Raw genomic sequence first — 23,777 nt, 5'->3', positions numbered from 1 at the left:
AAATGATATTTAAAGGTTTGTTGCAGTGTTGCAGATTTAGGCATGATTCCTACTCAGAATTGAAGTAAGAAATTTTACTGTTGGTCTGTACATTCTAATGAAGGAAATGTTTAAGAATTATAGTTCTTCTCATCGTCATCTTTCCACAGCATGACAGTTCTCTTGGCCTTAAATGCAAGAAGTGGTGGGCGCAAAGGGCATGCAGCATGCTTGTGGTCTATAAGCACAGGGGTTTCTGAGGGGAAGGCAGAGTACCTGGTGTGTTCAGGTTCCCATTGCTTCCAGTCGGCCCACGGCAGGGTAAGATAAGATACCAAGAATAATCAAACCAGCTTTGATGTGACCAAAACTTCAAGGTCCCATTTTGAATCCCTTCTAATTCCACTTCTTCCGACTGTTCCATAACCAACAATACCCAGTAACTACGTAGTGTTTACCATGTGCCAGGTACCATTTCAAGCATTTCACATATTTAATTCATGTCAGAATTAAACCCCTGGCCCAATCTAGCTTAACTTCTGACTCTCCTAAAGTCACCCATAGGGTGTTACTGTCATTATAAGACTTGGTCTGACAATCACAAGCACTTGACCTCCAGACCCCAGCTCATCTGTTTGGCCTGGAGTGTGCTCTGTAAAGCATGGAGGCCTTAGCATTCTGGAGACCAGATTCCACTCCGGCCTGAAAGGTACTAATGATCGCCAGCTTCCCAGAGACATTTTCAGCCTCAGTTTTATAATGATAATCTATTGAAGGAAATTACAATTTTTATTATTGATGGAATTGTAATTGTGTGAAATTTAATAATGAGAATCCTGTCCCTGTTTTATATGATCCATATTCATGGCCTGGGAGTCTTCAGCTGTCTACTTGAAGAAATTTCAAAAGAAAAGCACCTTTGCCCTAGCCGGTACAGCTCAATGGATAGAGTGTCAGCCTGTTGACAGAAGGATCCCGGGTTTGACTCCGGTCAAGGGCATATTACCTCAGTTGCAGGCTCCTCCCCGGCCTGGGCCCTGGTTGGGCACCTGCAGGAGGCAACCAATCGATGTGTTTCTCTCACATCGATATTTATCTCTGTCTTTCCCTCTCTCTACCACTCTCTCTAAAAATCAATGGAAAAATATCCTCAGGTGAGGATAAAAAAAAAAAAGCACCTTTAAGTGTGTCTACAAATCTATTTTTCTATAAGAAGTTAAACCATTAACTCAAATTATATTGAAATAAGTAATAAACTTGACATATTTCATAGCTACATTTTCCAAATATGTTTTCTTATTTTAATATTTTGGTATAATATAATACAGCTAAATGTAGTGATAAACAATAAAAAGTTCTCAGAACCTACAATTGTGTGTTTACATACATACACATATATACACACACTTACATTTAACATAGACCATAGGGAAATTATAGCTATTCCAACTTATTACGATTATTTGGGGTTTCATATATATACCGTAAGACAAATATATTAAGATTTTCATGTCAAATATGTTAAGTTTCACAATTAATATCCATTTTAAATTAGTGGCTTGTCTACTTTATACCAATATATCAATGAGCAATACAGAGCATGCCGCTATATTAATAATTTATAACTGTGGCTTAGAAAAAATGGCCTTATTATCTCCAGATCCTATTTCCTTTGATTAACATAATTACTAAAGTAGGAGCTCCTTCAGTTACACATTGTTAAACCACAGAAAGACGTATTTTGGGATCCATTTTCTGTCATGCTTGCCAGCTCTCTGCTTTGTAGCTGTAATTGGATACTATTTGTTAGACCAACAGGAGAATTGATCACAGCAATAACTCCACTGGAATATAACACCCATTCTTAGATTCACAGTATAATGGAATATAAAATAATATTCAGTAATTATAGTACCTGGAACAAGGCAGTGGAATTATTGAAAAATGAAAAGGAGTTACTGCTATGGAATGTTCCTGTCTGTAGGCAAAGTCTCTTAACTCAGAATTAAATCTGAAGTTCTCTTTCAAAAATGATTTCAGCATTTTCTCCAAACTAGCAACAACATTTCGGGACCTTCAATAGCGTAGCTATTCTCTTTTGTCCTTAGGCTCTAAGCATGGCGGTGTATTACTGTTGATCTGTTTTTTTCCTTACTTCAGGCACTTCAGTGAAAGTCTGTATTTAAATTTGCAGTCTGATGTCTTACGTAGAGAATAAGCTTCTTAGGATAAGATAAAATATCAAGAATAATCAAGCCAGCTTTGATTTGACCAAAATTTCAAGGTCCCGTTTTGCATTAATCAAATATATTTGCAAGTGTAAAGCACCGTGCAATAGAGAAAGCTGATGTAGTCTCAGTTTCATACTGGGCTTCCCATCCAGGAGTCTGCTGGATAGATACTTGAGAACAAAGCTCTTTGACATTAAGGTTTGAATGGAAAGAAAATGAGAAAAGCGAGCCAACCAAATTAATTCACTCTCTACTCCCCTCTGCCTTTTCGGTGGAATTCAGAGACCTTCTCTCAGAGAAAGTTGGGAAGCCCTATGAAACAGTCATTTGAGTGTTTACAGAGCATGCATTTATGTGCTTTGTGTTTAAACATATGAAGACAGTATTCATTGCTGTTCTCCATCAAATCCCCACAAGTTCTCCTGGGCTTCAGAAAATGTTCCATAAATGCTATTCATTCTTTATATGGATCCAAGAACATAGGCCAACTGTGTACTTAACTCAGTCCCCTCCCCATGGCCCCGCACCTCTGAGAGCACCACCCGGGACAGGTGGAGTGATCCCAAGAAGGGCTTCAGTCACCCCACAGTTCTGACTATTAGAACAAGTGTTAGTAGAGAAATACTTGGTACAACAGGCTCCACCAGATTTTTGTTCCTTCCTTTATTCCCCTCATAAAAAGAACATTGATTTAGGATTCAGAAACCTCGGGTTCTAGTCCTACTTCTGCCCTTTAACCATTGTGTGATCCTGAAAGTCTCAGGTTCTGGCCTCTATCACAAAGTCCTTTAAGACTTTCTCTACCGTTGAGTTTAGTTTAATAATTAAGCTATTCAGATACTGATTCATTGAACAAACATGTGTCAAATGACTGTCAGGCACTTTGCTGGTCACCTTTGGCCTGAACACATTGAACAAGATGTGCGCCCTGAAGGGGTCTGCAGTCTACTGGAGGTGACAGATCTATAAACAGGAAGTCATAACAAGTCATAAACAACCAATTTGTTTACTGCTATTGTCAGAGCGTAGAATAGTGCTTGCCACATCCTTGTACCTATTACATATTTATCAAATTTGTAACATTTGAAATATGAAACAAGTGAAAATATAAATATTCACATTGGATTAAGCAAAAGCAAAAAAAAAGAGGGATTCGTTTTAACTTGGAGGATAAAGAAAAGGTTTCACCAAGGAGGTTGTATGTGAACTGAGTGTAGAAGAATGGAGCAGTTTTTGACAGAGAGGAAGGGTAGGGATGAAGGATATTTTAGGTTGAGGGAACAGCACAAACCAAAATGCAGAGACATGGACATGTATGTCCACCTAATGGACATCACCCTGGAAGTTGGGAATCAGATACAAAGAGGCAGAAGAACATTTCAGGCAAAAGGAACAGCATGGGTGGAGGCTGGTGCACAGAGGAAACACGGTAAATTTGAAGAAATGAAAGAACTTAGTGTAGCAGGACCACATCGTTTTAGGAAAAATAGTAGTAAAAAATAAGATGAGAGAGGCAAATAGGTCTAATTTATGCCGAGCCTGTAAACCACATTAAGTAGTTTGAAGAAGTAATGGAGAGAAGTAACATGATTGATATTCATTTTAGAAAGGTCACTCTGGGTGCGCTGTGCAGAATGAACTGGGCGACAGTGCAGGAGCCTCTTAGAGCTGTGCTAGCAGCCATAGCTCCAAAATAACCGGAGTGACTGGGAAGTTGATGGACATATTTTGTGTGTGTTCATTTATTTTGTTCTTTAGATTTCACATATAAGTGAAATTATATGGTGTTTTTTCATTTTTTTATTTTTACTTTTTCTTTATTGATTAAGGTGTTACATATGTGTCCTTATCCCCCCATTGGTCCCCAGCCCCCACTCATGCCCTCACCCCCCTGGTGTCTGTGTCCATTGGTTAGGCTTATATGCGTGCATACAAGTCCTTTGATTGATCTCTCCCCCTTAACCCCACCCTCCCCTACCTTCCCTCTGAGGTTTGACTGTCTGATCGATGCTTCTCTGTCTCTGGATCTGTTTCTGTTTATCAGTTTATGTTGTTCATTATATTCCACAAATGAGTGAGATCATGTGATATTTATCTTTCTCTGCCTGGCTTATTTCACTTAGCATAATGCTCTCCAGCTCCATCCATGCTGTTGCAAATGGTAAGAACTCCTTCTTTTTTACTGCAGCGTAGTATTCCATTGTGTAGATGTACCATAGTTTTTTAATCCACTCATCTGATGATGGGCACTTAGGCTGTTTCCAAATCTTAGCTATGGTGAATTGTGCTTGATGGTCATATTAATAGAGGTAAAATGTACACCCAAGGATGAGGAGGTTGGAGGGCAATAAGACCTCCCTGTGCAGAGGAATATATATATTTGGGGCTAGACCTTAGCAGGTGTCTGGGCTGAGAATTAAAATGTGTGCATTGCCCTAGCCGGTTTGGCTCAGTGGATAAGAGCCTCGGCCTGAGGACTGAGGGGTCCCGGGTTCGATTCCGGTCAAGGGCACATGCTGGGATTGTGGGCTCGATCCCCAGTGGGGGGCGTGCAGGAGGCAGCCAATCAATGATTCTCTCTCATCATTGATGTTTCAATTTCTATCTCTCTCTACCTCTCCCTTCCTCTCTGAAATTAATAAAAATATTTTAAAAATAAATAAATAAAATATGTGTGCATTACCTGCATACAAGAGATAGATCTAGTCCTAGTTTAAATAGGTAATAGATGACATCACCCTGGGAGATTGTAGGAGCAGAAGATAAAAGAGTCAAGGTTAGAATGTCTGCAATTTAGAGGGAACAGAGCCAGGGAGGAATATTGAGAAGATGGCCTACAGGGATGGAGAAGAGCCAGCAAAGTTCTGCTGAAGCATCTATGGAGGAATGAGTTTCAAGGAGAAAAAACCTACCAATGCGAGGGTTGAGTGTGGTGGTTTGCAGCTGTTGATTGAACCAAGAGAGTTCATAGTGTTGTGTACATCTTCTGTATTCATGCAGATATTTCATCTATTCCGTCAGTTGCTTAGAGAGGGATGTCAGAATTGCCAAATGTGATTTAGTGGGATTTGTCTAATTCTCTCTTTAATTCAGTCATTTTTTACTTCATTTATTTGTAGTTCTATTATTAGGCATTTACACATTTATAATGTTATATCTTCAAGATGTTTGGCCCTTTTGTCATTATGAAATGTCCTTTTTATTCTCTAGTAATACTCCTTGTCTTGAAGCCTATTTTACCTGATATTAAGATAGCCACTAAGCTTTTTTAGGTTTATTGTTGCATGCTATCTTTTTTTCAATCCTTCAGCTTATGTGTGACTTTGTTTTTAAGCTTGTCTCTTGTATACAGCATACGATTGGATCTTGTTTTTTATCCAGTCTGAAAATTTATGCTTTATAATTTGCATTTTAGTATAATTACTGATACACTTGAATTTAGATTTACTATTTTACTTTCTCTTGTCCCATCTGTTTGTCCCACCTGTGCGTTGTTCCTCTGTGCTTTCATTGCTGTCTTCTCTTGAGCTAATTCAACACTTTTAAATTTTTAACTTATCAGTTGGCTTCTTAGTTATGCCTCTTTGCATGAATTTTATTTTTTTCTCCAGGGATTAAATTATATATCTTTAACATTTCACAGTCTCACTAGATCACCATCTCATATAAAATATTAGAATCTTGCGCCCAGCCTGTGTGGCTCAGTGGTTGAGCATCCATCTATGAACCAGGAGGTCACAGTTCGATTCCCGGTCAGGGCACATGCCCAGGTTGTGGGCTCGATCCTCAGTGTGGGGCGTGCAGGAAGCAGCCAATCAATGATTCTCTCTCATCATTGATGTTTCTATCTCTCTCTCCCTCTCCCTTCCTCTCTGAAATCAATAAAAATATATTTAAAAATAAAAATTAAAAAAAACAATTAAAATCTTGCAACCATATAGAAAAAGACTTTCCCTCCACCCCCCATTGTTCTCACATGTAGAATGAAAGTCAACGGAAAATATTTGACTAAAATTTACATTTATGTCAGTATAGAGATGTACACATGTACTTGGAATACTATAAATCTAGTATTCTACTAGGAATATGCTAGTATTTTTAACAGAGCCTTTACCAACTAGATATAACTTGCTCATATGCAAATTAGGAGTATTCTAGAAGTTGTTTTCATCTGTCAGTTTTCTATTTCCTTTCATCCTTATTAAGTAAACTATATTCAATTTAGAAAAACAAAGGCATTACTTTTTCTTGGTCCTTGCACTTCAGTCTGTCCTTCACTCAAGCATTTATCGAACACATCCTATGGGAGTGGCACTCTTAGGTGCTGAGCTACAAAGATGACTCCTAACAAGGTCTCCTCGAGAGCCTGTTTTCAGGTGGGGGAGAGGAGCCTTATAATAAATGAGATGAAATGTTATTTACAGGATTCCAAATAGGATATGGTAAGGCAACAATAGGTTACAGGCAGGAAAGAAAAGGATATAGAGAAGGTGATTCTTAAATTGAGTTTTGAAAGATAATGAAGTTCGGAGATGAGAGGGTTTGGAAAGAATGGAATTCCTGGTAAAGGTTGTGATGTACATTTCCTGAATTGTCTAACTGGTATACTAGCAGCGTTTTTGCCCGGGGTTGGCCTCCAACTATGGATGAAAATCGAAAGGAAGGTTTTCAGAGTCTTAAGAAAATTTGCTTTTCTTAGTAACTCAGAGCCTGAAAGTGATGCTGCTAACGTATGAATGTGCATTATGAGGTAGGTTTTGATGTACATTGTGATATACAAACACCTGATAGCGAATTACACAATTCCTGTATCCTCTTTTTGGGGAGCTTCTAATGACATAATCTTGCTATTGTCCTCTTTCACATAGTTATGCTTTTAATTTCAAGAACTCTCCCTTAGAAATAATTTTCTTCCTGTCCATATTCAACTTCAGGTGAAACTATTTGAGAGCAAACCCTAGGGCTGAGTGTGGATAACAAGGTACACCTGGAAATTTGGACCAGGCTCATAATTCATAGATTCAAGAGATATTCCTATATCTGACCCACCTTAAATATCAACTCCTTGGAACTCCTTCAGTTCCTTCTATTTGCAATAACTGTTATTTATCTGTTATAGTCAAGGTACTTTGTTATACTCCAGATACTTGGTGATATTAATAAATAAAATGGACAAAGAGCCCTGACCAGATGGAACTTAACACTTTAGAAATCATCACAACAGCTCTGAAAGATGGCCTCTTCTCTCCCATGTGACAAAGGATTTACTAAAATTAGACCGCTACCTAAAGTGGTGATTTTCTTTCATGGGCTTTGTAGAAACATTGGGGCAAGAAGACATTTTTTTTTTATTTCAGGAGAAAAAGACTTTTTTGTGTGTGTGTAACTGGGGATTCTATAAGGATAGACCAATATGATATACCAAATTTTTTCTAGTTTATCTAGTTTACAAGTAAAAGATGAAAGCTTGAAAGAACTAAAAATATAGTGGTTTCAGAAACAGCTAAGTAGGTGAAGGGGGAAATATTTTAAGACAAGTTGTTTGAAGCTTTCCTCTCCTTGTGCTTCAGTGAGGAGCGAAGGCAGCCTCGGAATGACTAAGGCGTCAGTTACAGTGCGGGTATACTTCAAAGAGGCAGGAGAGAAACACTGTAAGAAAGCAGAAACAATTAGTGTTTTCAGTTTTGGTTTGTTATTTTACAGATGCTGTACCTACTCCCTCAGAAAAAACCCCATCTCTGCAGACAAATGTGAATTTGGACAAGAAACCAGAGAGTACCATTACACATACTGTCACAGAACACCCTTTTCAAATGCCTCTAGAAAAGCAGTTAACTGCAAAAAATTTTGAAAAATTGACAACTTTACCAGCATTTGGGTCATCCAGTAAAGAAGAGTCTATCCATCCAAGTGTGAGAATATCCAAGTCAGATTCGACTTTCTGTACCCAGGCCTCTGTAGAGACACTCTATGTCTCTCCCTCGTTCAAGACGTTTGACTCAGCGAAGGAGACTGTAGTCAATAAGGACTCTCAGAAACCAGCCCAGCCCAGCATTGTTCAGAGGGATGTTGATATCCTCAAGAGCGTAACGGAATGGGGTGAGTCTAAAAAAAATAAACAAAAAAAAATGCTCTTTTGAAGCATTCTTCATTTACTTTTCTCTGCTCTCTGCCCCCCACCTGTTCCCCCTTTCCCTCTCCATGCAATGGCATTAGAATGTGCATGCCATAGAGGACTTGCTCACTTGGGAAAGTGCCCTTTTATTAAAGGGCTAATGCGGCCCTGATCGGTTTGGCTCAGTGGATAGAGCGTCGGCCTGCGGACTGAAGGGTCCCAGGTTCGATTCCAGTCAAGGGCATGTACCTGGGTTGCGGGCACATCCCCAGTAGGAGGTGTGCAGGAGGCAGCTGATCGATGTTTCTAACTCTATCCCTCTCCTTTCCTCTCTGTAAAAATCAATAAAATATATATTAAAAAAAAAAAACAGGGCTAATGCGAAGCCCATCCTTGTGGGTGACAAGTGCTCGACTGAAGCACAAGTTCGGAGCAGTTCTGTTGGAGATCACATTAGAAAAACTAGCATAAACAAGAGCTTCCGGTTGGTTGTTTCTTGTTTATTCTCAGGAACAAGGAAACCTCTGTCCTTCAAGAAGGGCATGCAAGCTGAGGACTAATACAAGGTTGTGACTGAGCAAAGAAATTCTGTGAAGCTCCAGTGTATTCTCCGTAGCACAGCCAGAATGACCGGATGATAACCCTCCCCACGTAAACCATGGGCTGCTCCCACGTTCCTAGAGATCCAGCAGCCTTCCGGGCCCTGCCCGTCTAGCTTCTGCCCTTCAGCAGCCTGACGTTCTTTCCAGTTGTGGCTTCACCGCCTTTGGACTCCTGTTCCCTCTGACTTCTAATCCACCTCTTTCCTAGTTCACTCTTACTCATCCTCTAGGGGTCAGCTCAAACATCACTTCTTCAAGATTTCCTGACCCCTAGATGATTTCAAATCCCCCCACCTGTATGCTCTCTCAGTACCCTACAATTATTCTTCCTAGCACTTATTGTCACTCTAATTAAATATAATTCTATATGCATTAAGTTTTTTAATGTCTTTCCCCAAAAGTGGAATGTGAACCTCATGCAGGAGGGGACCACATCTGCCCTGTTTGTTATTATATCCTCAGCACCAGCCACAGTGCCTTGCACTTAGGAGGCACTCCATATTTAATAAGCAAACGAAAAGCAGCTTAGTAGAGAAGGAATGGAAAATGTACATGAAAAAGTAATAGAAGAAAACATTGGACAGCTAAGCCAGGATAGGTGCGCTATGTCTGCCAGGTTAAGTTGGGACTTTATTTTGGAGACGATGCAAGTCGCTAACGGTTTTAAGTCAGGTGAGGAGCTTTACCAATGTGTTTTAGAAAAATTACTCTCTCAGGGAGCGCGGAGCATGGATTTGGAGGAGGTTAAACAGGTGGGCGGCACTTCAGAGGCTATTGTGGGGAAGGAAACTGGGTGAGAGAGAGGAGACAAGAGGGGGTGAGGAAGAGGGAGCTAGCCCAAGATGGAGCGTGATCTGGGGGAGGTGGCCTAGACTCAGAACAGAAAGGGAGTCACCTCATCCTAAGGGCCTGTAAGGAGGGAGGAGAAAGGATGTATCCGTGTGAGGGAAGGGTTTTGTTGATTTTAATAATTAAGATGTATTAAGCCTCCAGGTACCATATACTGTAGTCTTGGCCTCCATATCTTACTGTCTGATGTCACCTGCCAAGACTGAGGAGTTTGGAGTGATATTACGGCTGTGAGGAGACTGGAATAGGTTTAGAGTAACCGCTCTAGAGAATGGCAGGGGGAACTGATGAGACACGGATAAGATGAAGGAGTGGTCACTTGCAGCAATCCTAGTTTGTGGGGGCTATGCTTTTCTCCAGGGGTGCTGAGCAGCCTGGGGGTGGGAATGAAAAAGGTAGCTATATAAATTGGAATAAGGTTAGGACAGGCATTGGTAAACTACCCTGGCCCACTGGGGAGTTTTAACCCTCACCTGAGGATATTTTTCCCATTGATTTTTAAGAGAAAGTGGAGAGGAAGTGGAGGGAGAGAGAAATCTATGTGAGAGAGACACATTGATTGGTTGCCTCCTGCATGTGCCCCAACCAGGGAATCGAGCCTGCAACTGAGGTATATGCCCTCGAACCTGAGATCCTTCTGTCCAAGGACTGATGCTCTAACCACTGAGTGAAACTGGCCAGGGCCCACTGACTGCTTTTTATCATCGAAGGGCTCTTGGAATACAACCACACTAATTGGTTTACATACTGTCTTTGGCTGTTTTTGTGCTGTAACAGCAGAGCTGAGCAGTTGCAACAGACACTGTATGTCCCACAGAGCCTAAAATATTTGCTCTCTGGTCCTTTAGAAAGAGGTTTGCTGACTCTCAGATTAGGAATTAGCAGCAGGTAAGGCAGAAGACACAGCAGCAAGGAGGTAGCAAGAAAGTGGTGAAAAGGGATGGATGATGGGATTCTACACTGGACAGGAACGGAGGCAGAGCCAGGCAGACACTGGAAGAGTGAGAGAAAACAAAAGCATCGTTAGACCTGTTGTCTCATCGAGGCCAAAGGGTAGATGTAGTTAAAGGAATGAGGGGCTGGCAGTAATTCAGAAGGAAAGTAATCTTGGAAAATAAGATTTCAGCGAGGCAGTTCTGAGTGATGACATGTTCTAAGGGATACTCAGGGGAATGGCTGGTTGAGGAATGGCCCCCCTTTTCCATGGTTTTGCATTTCAAAGTTTCACCTACCACTGGCCAACTGCGAATTGAGAATATGCAATGGGAAATTCCAGAAGTAAACAATTCATAAGTTTAAAATTGCATGTCGGTCTGAGTAGCACGGTAGAATCTTATGCTTTCCCCTCCATCCGGCCCAGGATATTCATCAACCCCTTTGTCCAACATGTCCGTGACGTTTATGCCATCGGCCCATTAGTCACTGTGTAGCCATCCAAGTGGATCAGACGGGCTGTGAGGTCTCTCGGCGCTTGTGTTCATGTAACCCTTTTACTTAGTAATGGCTCCGAAGCGTAAGAGCAGTGATGCTGGCCATTTGGCTATGCCGAGAGAAGCCAGTCAGTGCTGCTTTCAAGCGAAAAGGGAAAAGGTGTTGACTTAATAAGGAAAGAAGGGAAATCGTATGCTGAGGTTGCTAAGCTCTATGGTAAGAACAGATCGTCTCTCCGTGAATTGCGAAGCAGGAAAAAGAAATTGGTGCTAGTTTAATTGTCGCACCTCACACTGTAAGTTCCAGCTGCAGCTGGTGATAAGTGCTTAGTTAGGATGGAAGAGGCATTAAATCGGTGGGTGGAAGACATGAGCAGAAAACAAGTTCCAAACGATGACAGTGTGTCACGTCAGAAAGCATTGAGCCCAGGGAGACTGCAGCAAGGGGTCCGCTGAAAGGAGTGGCCACATCCACATAACTTTTATTATGCTGTATTGTTAGAATAGTTCCATTTTATTATTATATGTCTAATTTATAAATTAAACTGTATCCTAAGAATGTGTGCATAGGAAAAGCAGTACCATGGACCCTTAAACAACAGGGGGTTAGGGACACCAACACCCACTTGAGCAGTTGAAAATCTGCATATAACTTTGGACTCCCCAAAAACTGAACTGAAGACTCCGGAGCCGGAAAAATTAACAAGTTCCTCAAAAGAAATGGGAAAACGATAGGGAACAGTTCTGCAGACCCTTTGAGCTAGCCCTGAGCCACGGGTTGGGCTGGTTCAGAAGCTCCGTGTTGAAGGAGCCTTATCCCACTGGAGGTCACGGCCAAGCTGCTGCCCTGCCCCAGACAGCGCAGCAACTCCTCTGGCGGTAAGCCCGTGCTCACTAGCAGCCCCCTCCCCTCCCCCCTCTCCCGAACTCCTGCAGCCACTAGTCTCCGGTCTGTCCCTGTGGATTGCCTGTTCTGGGCACTTTATATCAGGGGTCCTCAAACTTTTTAAACAGGGGGCCAGTTCACTGTCCCTCAGACCGTTGGAGGGCCGGACTATAGTTTAAAAAAAAACTATGAACAAATTCCTGTGCGCACTGCGGGCCCGGGACGCGTCGGCTGCTAAGCAGGACAGGCAGCGGCACCGGCGGGCCGGATACATGTCCTCGGCAGGCCGCATGTGGCCCGCGGGCCGTAGTTTGAGGACGCCTGGTTTATATGGTGGAATCATACAGCATGGGGCCTTGGTGACTGTGTGCTTCACTTTGCATAGTGTTTTCAAGGTTCATCCATGTTATAGCATGTATCCTACTTGGTTCCTTTTTGTGGCAGAATAGTATTCCATTGTATAGATAACACATTTCATTTATCCACTCACAGTTGATGGACATTGAGTTGTTTTCCCTTTTGACTATGAATAATTCTGCTATGAAGGTTGGTGTAAAATATTTTTAAACCACTGGACAAAATCAGAATATTTTAATTTATGTGTATAGCTAACTTGGCAGCCATTATAAACCAGCTAGGAAAATTGAAATAAATGAATTGGAGAATGGAAAAAAAAAAAAAACAAAAAAACCCTGTCGTTTACAATGAACTGTATTTAATTGACCAAGGGCCTACTAGTTATACAAAAATTCACATTACAGCTAAGTTCTAAAATATTTCTAGAAATGTATTGGTCATTTTACTTTTGCACCCACAAGTTTAAATGCTTTTTAAATTTAAAGTTGTAATATAATGGTTCGGTGTTACTCGTGAGTATAAAGTTAGAGATAGCAGCACTAGGGATCGTCTCATCGGTGCGATCTTCAGGCAAGCAGAGCATTAATCGGTGTGCATACGTCACACATTCACTGCAGCTTATTTGCAGCACTTGCTGGGTTTCGGCTTTGGCAGATCAACGGCTTGAAGGGGATGCCGGTTAACCAGGTACCCACATAACTTCTGAGCGCGTCAGAGAGGGGTCCCCGAGCGGGCGGGGAGCTGCCCCCCGGAGCGCAGCCTGAAGTGTCTGGCACAGCTGTGCTGTGTTTGGAAACAAAAGTAAACGGTGCGCAGCAATTAGAGGTGAAGTGGCTCCTTAGGAGCGAAGGCATCACGTAGCCCATGAATCAAAGCTGCGAAACTGTGAGCAGTGGTGAGCGATTTAGTCAGCCGCCGCTCAGAGGAAACAAAAGGTGGGGGTACCGGAGAGGAAACAAAAGGTGGGGGTACCGGAGAGGAAACAAAAGGTGGGGGTACCGGAGAGGAAACAAAAGGTGGGGGTACCGGAGAGGAAACAAAAGGTGGGGGTACCGGAGAAAGCGGGGAGTCTCACAGGCTGACACACCCGGAGGCTAGTTAACACCCAGTGTCTGAGTTAGCGGGTCTGCGGGGAAGCCCAGGACCTTCATCCTTAACAAATTCCCAGGTGCTGCCGCGGCCGCTGCTACTGGTTCAGGGACCAACTTTGAGAACCACTGAAGTCCAGATATTTTTTTTTCTAATAAATCTTTATTGTTCAGATTATTACAGTTGTTCCTAAAGTCCAGCTAGTTTAACCACATTGTATATATGTGACTAACATAAGTGGGTTATCTTCAAAAATATAAGGTAATATTTGACTTAAATACTATTTCCTCTTGGCCTACTTAAGTGTTTCTCATTAAAATCATTCTTCCTGACCAGCGTGCACTATTTCTAGAATAGTTTCTTAGTAACTTAAAGATATGCTTCGGGTCCTGGAATTTTGGAGTCTCAGCAAGGACATACAGTCTGTCCACCTGATGCGTGAAACGGTCCTGCAAACAGCCATGCAGGCTGTGCCTGAGCCCATGCGTGCCAGGAACCTCACCCTTTCCCCACGCACCCACTTCATGTGCGGAGAAGCATTAGAAAATGTTAGGTTTTTTTTTAACTTGGGCTAAAATCTGTTTTCCTGTAACTTTCATCTATTAATCCCAGTTCTAACTCATGCACAATTTGAGAAATGGAATAGAAATATTGCTAAGGTTTTGTGACTACCTTTTAATAATTAAATATAGCCTCTCACCCTTTCTCCCACTCTCCCTTTTTTGGTAAAGATTTGCCTATCTATCACTCATTTTTTATAGACATGTTCAAACAAGCACGTTCTCAGAACGTTTACTTCTCCTGCATCCTTTCCCAGTGAACTGCTGGAGAATGTGCTGCTCCAAAATGAGAGTAAACCGCGAAGGAGAAAGACACGGGGTGTGGGAAGCAGGAGAGCCACACAGGACGATGGTGCAGGGACATGTCGTGTGACTCGGGGCACACATATGTTGAGGCTTTCGTCATTGGCCTGGTAGGAAACCGTCGTCCCCCTTTTAATCGAGGGAGAGACTGTGGATAAGCCGGCCTGGGTCTCAAGGGGGCTGGTCTCCTCCTGACCATGTGCCGATGACATGCTGCTTCCCTTTCATACCCTGCTGCTGCATCACTAGCGGACTCATTTCACCCCAGAAAGTTTTGTGATTGGGATTTTTCCCGAGAACTGGAAAGCTTTGAAGCAGAAAATAGAAGCCGCCTACGCCAGCCATGATTTTTACAAGAGGTCCAATTTAGTTTAAAGGGATGTGGGTATGCAAAGGAAATAAAATAATATAGAAAGTAATATATAAGTCGTAGGGGTCCTCAAACTACGGCCCGCGGGCCACATGCGGCCCGCCGAGGACATTTATCCGGCCCGCCGGGTGCCGCTGCCTGTCCTGCTTAGCAGCCGACTCATCCCGGGCCCGCAGTGCGCATAGAATTTGTTCATAGTTTTTTTTTTTAACTATAGTCCGGCCCTCCAACGGTCTGAGGGACAGTGAACTGGCCCCCTGTTTAAAAAGTTTGAGGACCCCTGTAGGGTAAGCATTGATTTCCCTGTTCTATGACTATAGAGAGTAAGGGTTTTTTGTTTTTTTAATTTAAGTAGCAAGTCCAGAGTTAGTTTCAGAGATTTTAGAACTAACCATTTGTACCACCTAATACATAGATGAATGTACATAGATATTCCAAGGAGACAAGAAAGAGTTCTGTGTCCAAGAAAGTCTTGGAAAACACAAGTAAATGCTGTGCTAATCTAGTGGGAGGCACGGTATGCAGGCGCTCCGTCTGATTTGACTCGGAAGCCCCGTTTCCCCAGAACATCTTTTTACACCATCAGGCACACCACACTCCTCAGAATACACTTTGGGAAATAACGATTTAGAATGAAGTGCTGAAGAAGAGATTTAATACAATTTTTCCTGGAAGTTAAAATGTTATTAAATCTTTAATTTTATGAAAAAGAGACTTAGAATGCTTTTTATTTTACATGCAGTTTCTCGGTGGAAAACTAATTGCATGCATGCGCTAGTGTTCTGGATCTCAGCTGGACTGGAGTTCAGTCTTAACATATTTAACTATTGAGAGAAAAAATTAGTTTCACAACTGTTGATAGCTGTAGTTGGCTGTTCATTTTGCCCTAGTATTCTCTGTGGAAGAAAAAATGGAGAAGGAATGTAAGTTGCAGGTTTCTCAGACTTTCTATTTTAAATGCCAATTAAAATGCCATCAGTAGAATGGGGTGTAATGCTTAACTTTCTGCTCTCTCTGTTAAGTGGAATATAAAAATACGGTAGTCGGGATCTGAGAGTGAAGATAAATATTGGTCATTTTATTTTAGTTTCCTTTAGAAAATCTTTAGATTTTCTCTGTTTCCTGCTTTACGTTTATGATGAGTATTTTGCACATCGAATTCTAAGTAGGGTATTTATGTTGAGACCTTTCAGGTAGGACTTGACACTGTACAGTTATCCTAGCTAGTACTCTCATTTGTATGTTGCATAATCTTTCTCTCCCATTTATACATTTTAGCGTCAACCACCTCTGAGGGGACGTCCTCCTTTTCCACTCTCTCCATATCGTCTCCTGACTCGGCCTCTCCAGACAAGTCTGCTCCTCTCTTACCCCGGGTTTTGGCTGGACCTTCCTACTGGGCTTTGTCCCATCAACAGTCTTCTTCTGCCTCCTTTAAAGATAAAGTTAAGACAGCCAGGGTTCGTCACCCCTTTGCTCCTAGGAGCTCACTGTCTTCTGACGAAGAAACTGACAACTTCAATCTCCTGGAAAGTCTTCCCGATAACTCTGATTCTGCTAAAAGGAAGATAAGACGTATTTCCAGCAGTAATTGGGTAGGCTTTTCCACCCAAAATGTAGACCACTTCACCTCTGTGCCCTGTTCTAGTTTTCAGACAACCAAAGGCCTGCCTCAGGAGCCTAAAGCAAACAATTCTATTCAGGGTCTTCTAGGGGAGGTGAAAAATGCAATAGGCAAATTACACCAAGATCTGAGAATGGTGATACAAGAACTTGGTGTCATCAACAGCCATCTGGTAAGAATGAGTGGGAATAGCCCACAAATCAGCACGGCTTCGCCGCTGCCCCAATCTTCTGAGGAGAGCTCAGATCAAATAGAATCATCCCAGTAACCATTTCTGATCGAGCTCATGTGGTTCCACTTCCCCGGAACTGAGTTAGCCTGCTGTAGATTCTCATTACTATGGCAAAATAGACTGATGGTTTGATTTTTCTTTGTCAGGTTTATTAACAAGTATCTTTCACATCAATAAATTCACTTGGGTGGTTTATTTTTTTAAACAGAAAAGGTTCACCTTTGCTAATATTTTCAGATTTAGATATTAGTTCATTTGAAACGGAAGAGAATTTCATTCTTCCATGCTCTGTACTTTAAGTCAAAATACATTTAAACAGCAGTGAAAGTTATGGTAAGCCCTCACATGGGAAATGACTATTCTAGAGCTCTGGGGTAAGCTGGTAGTGAGAGGCCCTTTACTCTCATCTGTGTGGGGTGTCATTGTCAACAAGCCTTTGCCTGGAGTTAGGAAGATTGAGTCTGGGGCACAGGTTTTACATGTTCTCATGCCACGTTTCTGTTCTGCAAACCAAGGGCCAGAACCTTCCCCTCCTTCTGGATGCCATGTTGGTTGGGAGTTTAGTTGAGACAAAAAGAACATGGAACAGGTGTTTTTGTTGTTCATGTATATTGCAAAGTGAATTCAAATGTATACTCTCTTTTCTTGTATTTTCAAAAATAAATTTGATATTTTTCATCTTGTATCTTTTTATTCATTAAAGCATCCTTTCAACTGGAAATGTCTCAATTACTATATTTATGAGCAGAATGGTCTCGTTTGGGGATTACAGGCTAATGCTTCTCAACCCTGTCGCACATGAGGATCACTGGAGAAGCTTTTATTTTGTTTTGCATTTAGTTGATAGAACAGTGTAAGGGGCTGCATGTACCCATCACTCAGTTTCAACAACTAGCTATAAAAAGCTAAGATGATCCCTGACAATTTCTAAGAAATACAGGACGTGTAAAAAGTACTCTAATGCCTAGATGCCACCCCCAAACCAGAATTGATTTTCATGCAAACTAGTCGAGAACTGGAGGGAACTGTGAGTGCAAAGATTCAGAAGCGGGAAGGTCGTTGGCAGGTTTGAGGAATGTCAAGGAGGCCAGGGTGGCTGCGGTGAGTGAGGAAAGGGGAGAGCGGGAGGAGACGAGGCCAGGGAGGAAAGGCAGGGCCGAGTGCCAGGCAGTACAGGTTCCTCAAGACCTTTGTTGGAGTGTTCTAGAATACCCAGCGTAATCCCAGACTTCAGTTCCTCATAGGGATGGTTCTTTTCTAATTCATCCTCATTGCATAGTCATTGGGTTCGACTTTGCTGGAAGGAGCATCTCTTGCTAGAGGTCACCGTGGGTGAGGCGACTTCTGTTCCTGCCACCTGTCCAGGTTATCAGAATGAGAGTTGGAATCTGTTGAACTCAACAAGTGCCCTTGGGGGAAAGTGGCTTTTGCCATCCTTTACCCATTGGGTCTCGGTCTTTTTCAGTTCCTGTTACTCATAAGACTGTGCACCAGGCCCTGGGGATACAGTGGTGAGCAAAACCAGATGTAGCTCCTGTCCTCAGAGCTTGAGTTCTAGAGAAATTTCAGAGATCAAATTGTTTTCTCAAAAATGTAAAGGCTAATAGTTCTGGGAAAGGTTCTTGAGGATTTAACCTGGCAAAGGAATTTTTAAGGAAGTAACTTTTGAGCTGAAATACGGATTCCAGGATTAATGACATAAATGTCACTAATGACATGTTGGCCAAATAAAACTTCTTTATGGAATAAAATAGAGCATAAAAAAGTCCTAGGACATCTTCTGTTGGCTTTCTTCCCACACCTGGGAGATCCACGAGTGGGTTCGTAGGGGATAGAAGGATACGGTGTCTCCTTTGTGAACTGGCTAGGACATTTCTGAGCTGCACCTTGCTCAGAGAGGAGAATAAAAACCCTCCAGAGACCAAGCACTCCTCCCTCCCGACCCCCCATCACCAAAATGTGCTGCTCCCAATGTCTGGAAAGTTACTCAGAGAAACCTCACAAATAACTCAGACAACAAAAACCATCCCTTTGAGAAACAACCTTTCTCACTGTGTGCTTAGTACACGCACATTCAGATTTTAACTAGAGCTCGTGTATTTTAATTCAGCAATTTGTTAATTAGCAAGCACTTATTTCAGTTTCTATTTAGCCAACTCCATTAAACGAATAGAACAAACTTGGCTTAACTTAGAAGTGGGTATATTCTGATTGACTGTAATTATCTCAGTTTTAAAACACTTCATTAGACGTTACTCTCTTAAGTACTTTGCTTGGACCTGGAGGCTCTTATCAGGCAGCTATAAAAATACCTGACAGTTTTCTTACTGTCAAATGACTCATGTTCATCCTTTACATACATAAGCAGCCCCGATTATGAGTCGGTCATTTGCTAGACTTCGGGGACACACACAATGGTGAGCAAGGTGGCTGAGTCCTGTCTCAGAGTTACAGTCTAGTGGAGACGCGGAGAGGGAGATGGGTAATGGGAGTGCAGTGTGTACCTGCTAAGTCCTAGGAACTTGGTAAGCCCAGGCTGGTGTGGGGGCGCCTGGTACAGAGGGACAACCTGCTCGGATTTGGAAGCCAGGGAGTGCTTCCTGGCAGAAGTGAAGTCCGAGCTGAATTCAGAAGGATAAGCAGGAGTTCGTCAAGCAACGGGAGTCAGGGCAGAGAGGGAATCCCCTGGGCAGAGAGAACAGCGTGTACAAAAGCTGGGAGCAGGAGAGAAGTAGGTGAGTCTGAGGACACAACCTCCAAAGCGGCCGGTCAGAAATGTGAGCTCTTCGGTTCCCTTACACAGCAGCCCAGTGAGCAGCGGTTATGTAGCATTTCTAGCCTGACTCACAGAAAAGAACTGAATGACAAGGAAATGGATCATATTGGAAATAAAATGTCACAGAAATTTGAGGATTAAAGGGTTCCCCAAATCCATTCACAAACTGATTAAAATAAACTTTCAAAGGGTTTTTGGAGACCTGGTGACTCATCTCCCCACTGAGGGAGTTCGGTGTGACAGGGGTTTGCTCCTGGGTGTGCCAGGATCCCTCCTTTTGAGCGCCCCCATTTTAAAGGGAAAGGGATCGTGAGAACAGCCGGCTGGAAAGGGTACATATTCCGTGCACTGGGGGCTGTTTTGCTAGGCTTCTTTTAATACTGTGGATTCTGAGATGTGATAAAAGGGTGTGGAGATGTGGGACTGATTTTTATTTCTTGCAGAACTGCAAGTAATTTGCGGAGGCCACGCATATTATTGTTATGGCAGAATGTGGATGCCACCTTTCATCAGCAGGCAGGCTTAGAAAAAAGTAAATTGGCTCAGAAGAAACCAGGTTTTCAGGACGATTTTGTTGGGTAATTTTGAATTCTGCTTTCTCACTGATGGTGCAGAAAGTTCTCAAAGATATGGTAATTATTGCAGAATTGTGGCCTCCGGCATTTGCAGCTATTCACACAGTAGAATTCCATTATGCGATAATGCAATCTATGCGTTCCATTGTGCTGCAGCTGAGAACTGTCTCCCCTCGTCCACCACATCATTCTCACTCCACAGAGCACCCATGGCAAGGTGCACAAGTACAAGTTTGGGACTTGGTGGTTAATTACAAATGTGCTGTGAGAGGTAGAAATGAGGGAAGGACTAGCTCCAGAATTCTGCTTTGATATTATTACTCCAGCAGTAATAATAATGGTTGACACTTATTAAATGCTAACAATGTTCTAAGCACTTTTTTAAATCCTCACCTGAGAATACGCTTATTGACTTTAGAGAGCAAGGACGGCAGAGAGAGAGAAACATCAGTGTGAGAGAGAACATCTATTGGTTGCCTTCCATACGTGCCCTGACTGGGGATTGAACCCGCATCCTAGGTATGTGCCCTGACCGGGAATCGAACCCACAACCTTTTGGTGTACAGGACGATGTCCAGCCAATGGAGCCACACCAGCCAGGGCATTCTAAGCACTCTTTTTTTCCATATATATATTTATTTATTTATTTATTTATATTTTATTAATTTCAGAGAGAAAGGGAGAGGGAGAGAGAGAGAGAAACATCAATGATGAGAGAGCCTCACTCTTCGGCTGCCTCCTGCATGCCCCCTACTGGGGATCGAGCCTGCAACTGGGCATAGGCCCTTGACCGGAATCGAACCTGGGACCCTTCAGTCCGCAGGCCAACGCTCTATCCACTGAGCCAAACCGGCTAATAGGGCATAGGCACTCTAATTCTCTCAACATCCTCACCAGGAAGGTCCTCGTGTTGTCACATTGCACATGAGAAAACAGAGGCTAAGCAAAGCTCAGGAACTTGTCCAGGGCCACACAGGAAGTATTAAGGGTCAAAGCCAGACCTTGAACCCTGGTCTGTCTTGGTGTGGAGCTTGTGCTTGCAACCACGTGATCACACTGCCTCACTGTTCAGGGTGAGGGTGGCCAGGTGGGCAGTGGCCACTGGCGGGGACAGGAAAGCGGAAAGACAGGCAGGTCCGCTTTCCTGGGGAGGAGCTGGGGCCTCGCCTTCCTCACTTGCCCTCTCCCTCCGTCTCCTGTTCTCCAGCTGGTCACCGCCCCCCTCACTCCAGGACGACTCTGCAGAAGCAGCCACCCCAGACCTCCGGGTCTTCTTCCGCTGGTTCCCCTGTTTCTGAGGCGCCGTCTGCCTCTCTGCACACCCCCAGCCCTTCCTTGCCCTCTTTCATGTCTAGACCCAAATTAGCAGAGGCTGGGGCAGAGCGAGAGCACATGAAGGGCTGCTTTGGAGATGAAGAAACTGTCCCATTTTCTCCTTTTCCACCTAATTAATGTCATGGAGCCACGACATTAATTGGGGACGGTTCTCACTGGCTCGGCCCAGCAGTGGGAATTTCCATTTCTCTGGTGGGTCTCTGCCGCTGGAGAATATAATTTGCACTTGGAAGCCACACAGAGCAATCAGAAACAGCGGACAGAAACTAACTAACACAAAATTAGCTTTGAATTCGGTTACCTAACAGTAATATGTTCATACTTCATTAAAAAGATGGTGGGAGCACTTAGCGGTGTCTCTTAGCGGTTAGCTTCCTCGTCTCTGGTAATGATGGGCTATTTGCGTCCCTTCCACTCCCCTGGGCCCGAGAGGCTCAGGAGCAGCCACCAACCCCGAGGAGCTGGCGCAATTAACCCCAAACCCCCAAAACAGAACACAGAGGGAGGGCTGAGCTGGAAACAGTAACACACTGGGTTAAGCCAAGTGTGGGAATAATCACACAGCTGGAAAAGCACAAATTCCCAAGATACAGGGAACCAGCGGAAGGGAGGAGACCACCGAGGTCTCTGGCCCTTTCCCAGGGCGGAGTGGCAAGTCGGTGACAGAGCCGCTGCCCGCAGCATCGGCTGGCCGTTTAAAAGCCTTTGGAGAAGGGACAGGATGGGACATAACTGAGACGCTGATTTGAGCCTGAAAGAGGCAGGATTAGGGGTGACGGTTGGTCTGGGATGGAAGGCAGGTATGGCAAGCAACATCCCCCCTGCTGACCCCCCTGGGGACCGTGAAAGAGGGCACAGTCCCCCAGGGCTGTCAGGAAGGCCAAGCTTGCTGTGTCCGTGAGGCAAGGGGTCCGTACAGAAGATGCACAAGCCGCGCCTTCCATCCATCAGCATCCACACGTGCCCCCCAAATAAACAGGAGCCTCTGGACCCCGCAGGGAGGATGGGCTTTCCATGCTGCAGAGGGGACGGCGGGAGGTGGCCTTCTGAGAGCCCCTCCTTTGCTGAGCACAGCTGTCCGGCCACTTGGGGGCTGGCAGATCCGCGCCAGCTTACTCACTTGTTTGCTGGGAAGCACTGCTGAGCGTGGCCTCTGAATTGTCACTGCTCTGTTGAAGGGGACGCTGCATTAACCGCCTTAACCAGCCACCGTCCCCTAGGGACAGTCACGGCATGCGGCTTAGGAGCAAAAGGCCCAGGGCTCCATACCTGCCCTGTAGGCGTGGGTGGGCTGACAAGCCTCATCCGGGGCTTGTGGATTTCCTCTATTGAAGTGTTTCAGGAAGCTACAGAGGGAGAGACTGGTTATTTATCTCCAGTTTCTGCTGCTCACAGTTCAGTCCCCTTGCAATTGTTCAAATCTCCTTGGCCTTGTGCTTCCAAACGTTAGGGGAGCACTTTACAAAGCACTTGGATACATTTCTATTTAGGTTCATGGCTCTTCGGAGAGGCAGGCAGATGAAGGATTGGGGCCCCAGAGAGGCTGAGTCACCTGCTCAGGGTCACACAGCCCTGGGCAGCAGGGCTAGGGCCTCCCCCAGGTTGTGGATGCTGGAGGCGTTGTCTCCTGCGGGCCAGGCGCCTCCATCTCCTCTCCCAAAGCGCAGGGAAGTGTCCCGACTCGAATCAGCTGCCAAAAACTCACTGTGGCGTCTCTGCCCTTAAATTGTCTGTTATAATCTTCATCTTGCAGATTAGCGTTGTGTAAGCTATTAACATATTCTATCACCGCTAATGTATGGAAATTAGTGTTTTCTGTGCCTCCTTCATCTCCGTGTCCTCCCCTGAAAAGCCAGGGCTATTGGAAACAGTGTTCCGCAAAGACCAGACACCTTGCATTCTTGAGACGAGCCGAAGGGGGGAGGTGGAGGTCCCTGGGATTCTGTCTAGATGCCTAAACGACAGTCATCGCCGGGTGAGCCTCGGTGACTCACCTGCCCAGGTGCTCAGCCATACCCCCCTGCTGTCTAATGTTGGAACATAAGCAGTACACGCCCGCTTCCTAGCCCATCACCAGTCCCACATGGAAAAATAAAGCAGAGGCTTGAATATTAATGAGCAATGAGTTCATTCATTCATTCATTCATTCATAAGAATTCCCAATTTTAAAGAACGTTAAGATAACCCCGTGGTGGGCAGGGTTAGGAGTGAGCAGGTGCCTTTCTGGGGTTTCTCTCTGGGGTGTGCAGTTCGCCCTGAAGTTGGTCACTGGGCACCTGCTCGTGGGTCTCCGTGGCCGGCCGGCCGGCCCCTCGGGCATCGCAGCACAGCGGGCAGGAAGTGGGATGAGAACACTGTCTTCACCACGCTCCCTGGGGCCCAGGGCGGGTGACTTCTGGTGGCAATGCTGGTGATCCCGGGGCTGCCACCAAAACCCTCCCACCGGGAAGTCGGCTGGCTTTGC

The 23,777-nt window shown here is 44.0% G+C and overlaps 1 protein-coding gene across 1 annotated transcript in view; it reads left to right on the top strand.

Annotated features, from left to right (window-relative positions):
- ENTHD1 (ENTH domain containing 1) overlaps window positions 1-16,663 on the top strand; it is a gene marked incomplete at both ends in the record, with an annotated part of 83,166 nt that extends 66,503 nt beyond the window's left edge. The window contains 2 exons of the mRNA XM_080660267.1: window positions 7,914-8,309; window positions 16,050-16,663. Of these exons, the coding sequence (XP_080516393.1) occupies window positions 7,914-8,309; window positions 16,050-16,663 (1,010 nt within the window). The remainder of the gene's footprint in view (window positions 1-7,913; window positions 8,310-16,049) is intronic.
- Window positions 16,664-23,777: the final 7,114 nt, after the last annotated feature.

This window comes from Plecotus auritus (genome assembly GCF_963455305.1).
Source record: "Plecotus auritus genome assembly, chromosome: 3".
NCBI lineage: Eukaryota > Metazoa > Chordata > Mammalia > Chiroptera > Vespertilionidae > Plecotus > Plecotus auritus.
This window is presented reverse-complemented; position numbering and strand designations above follow the sequence as displayed.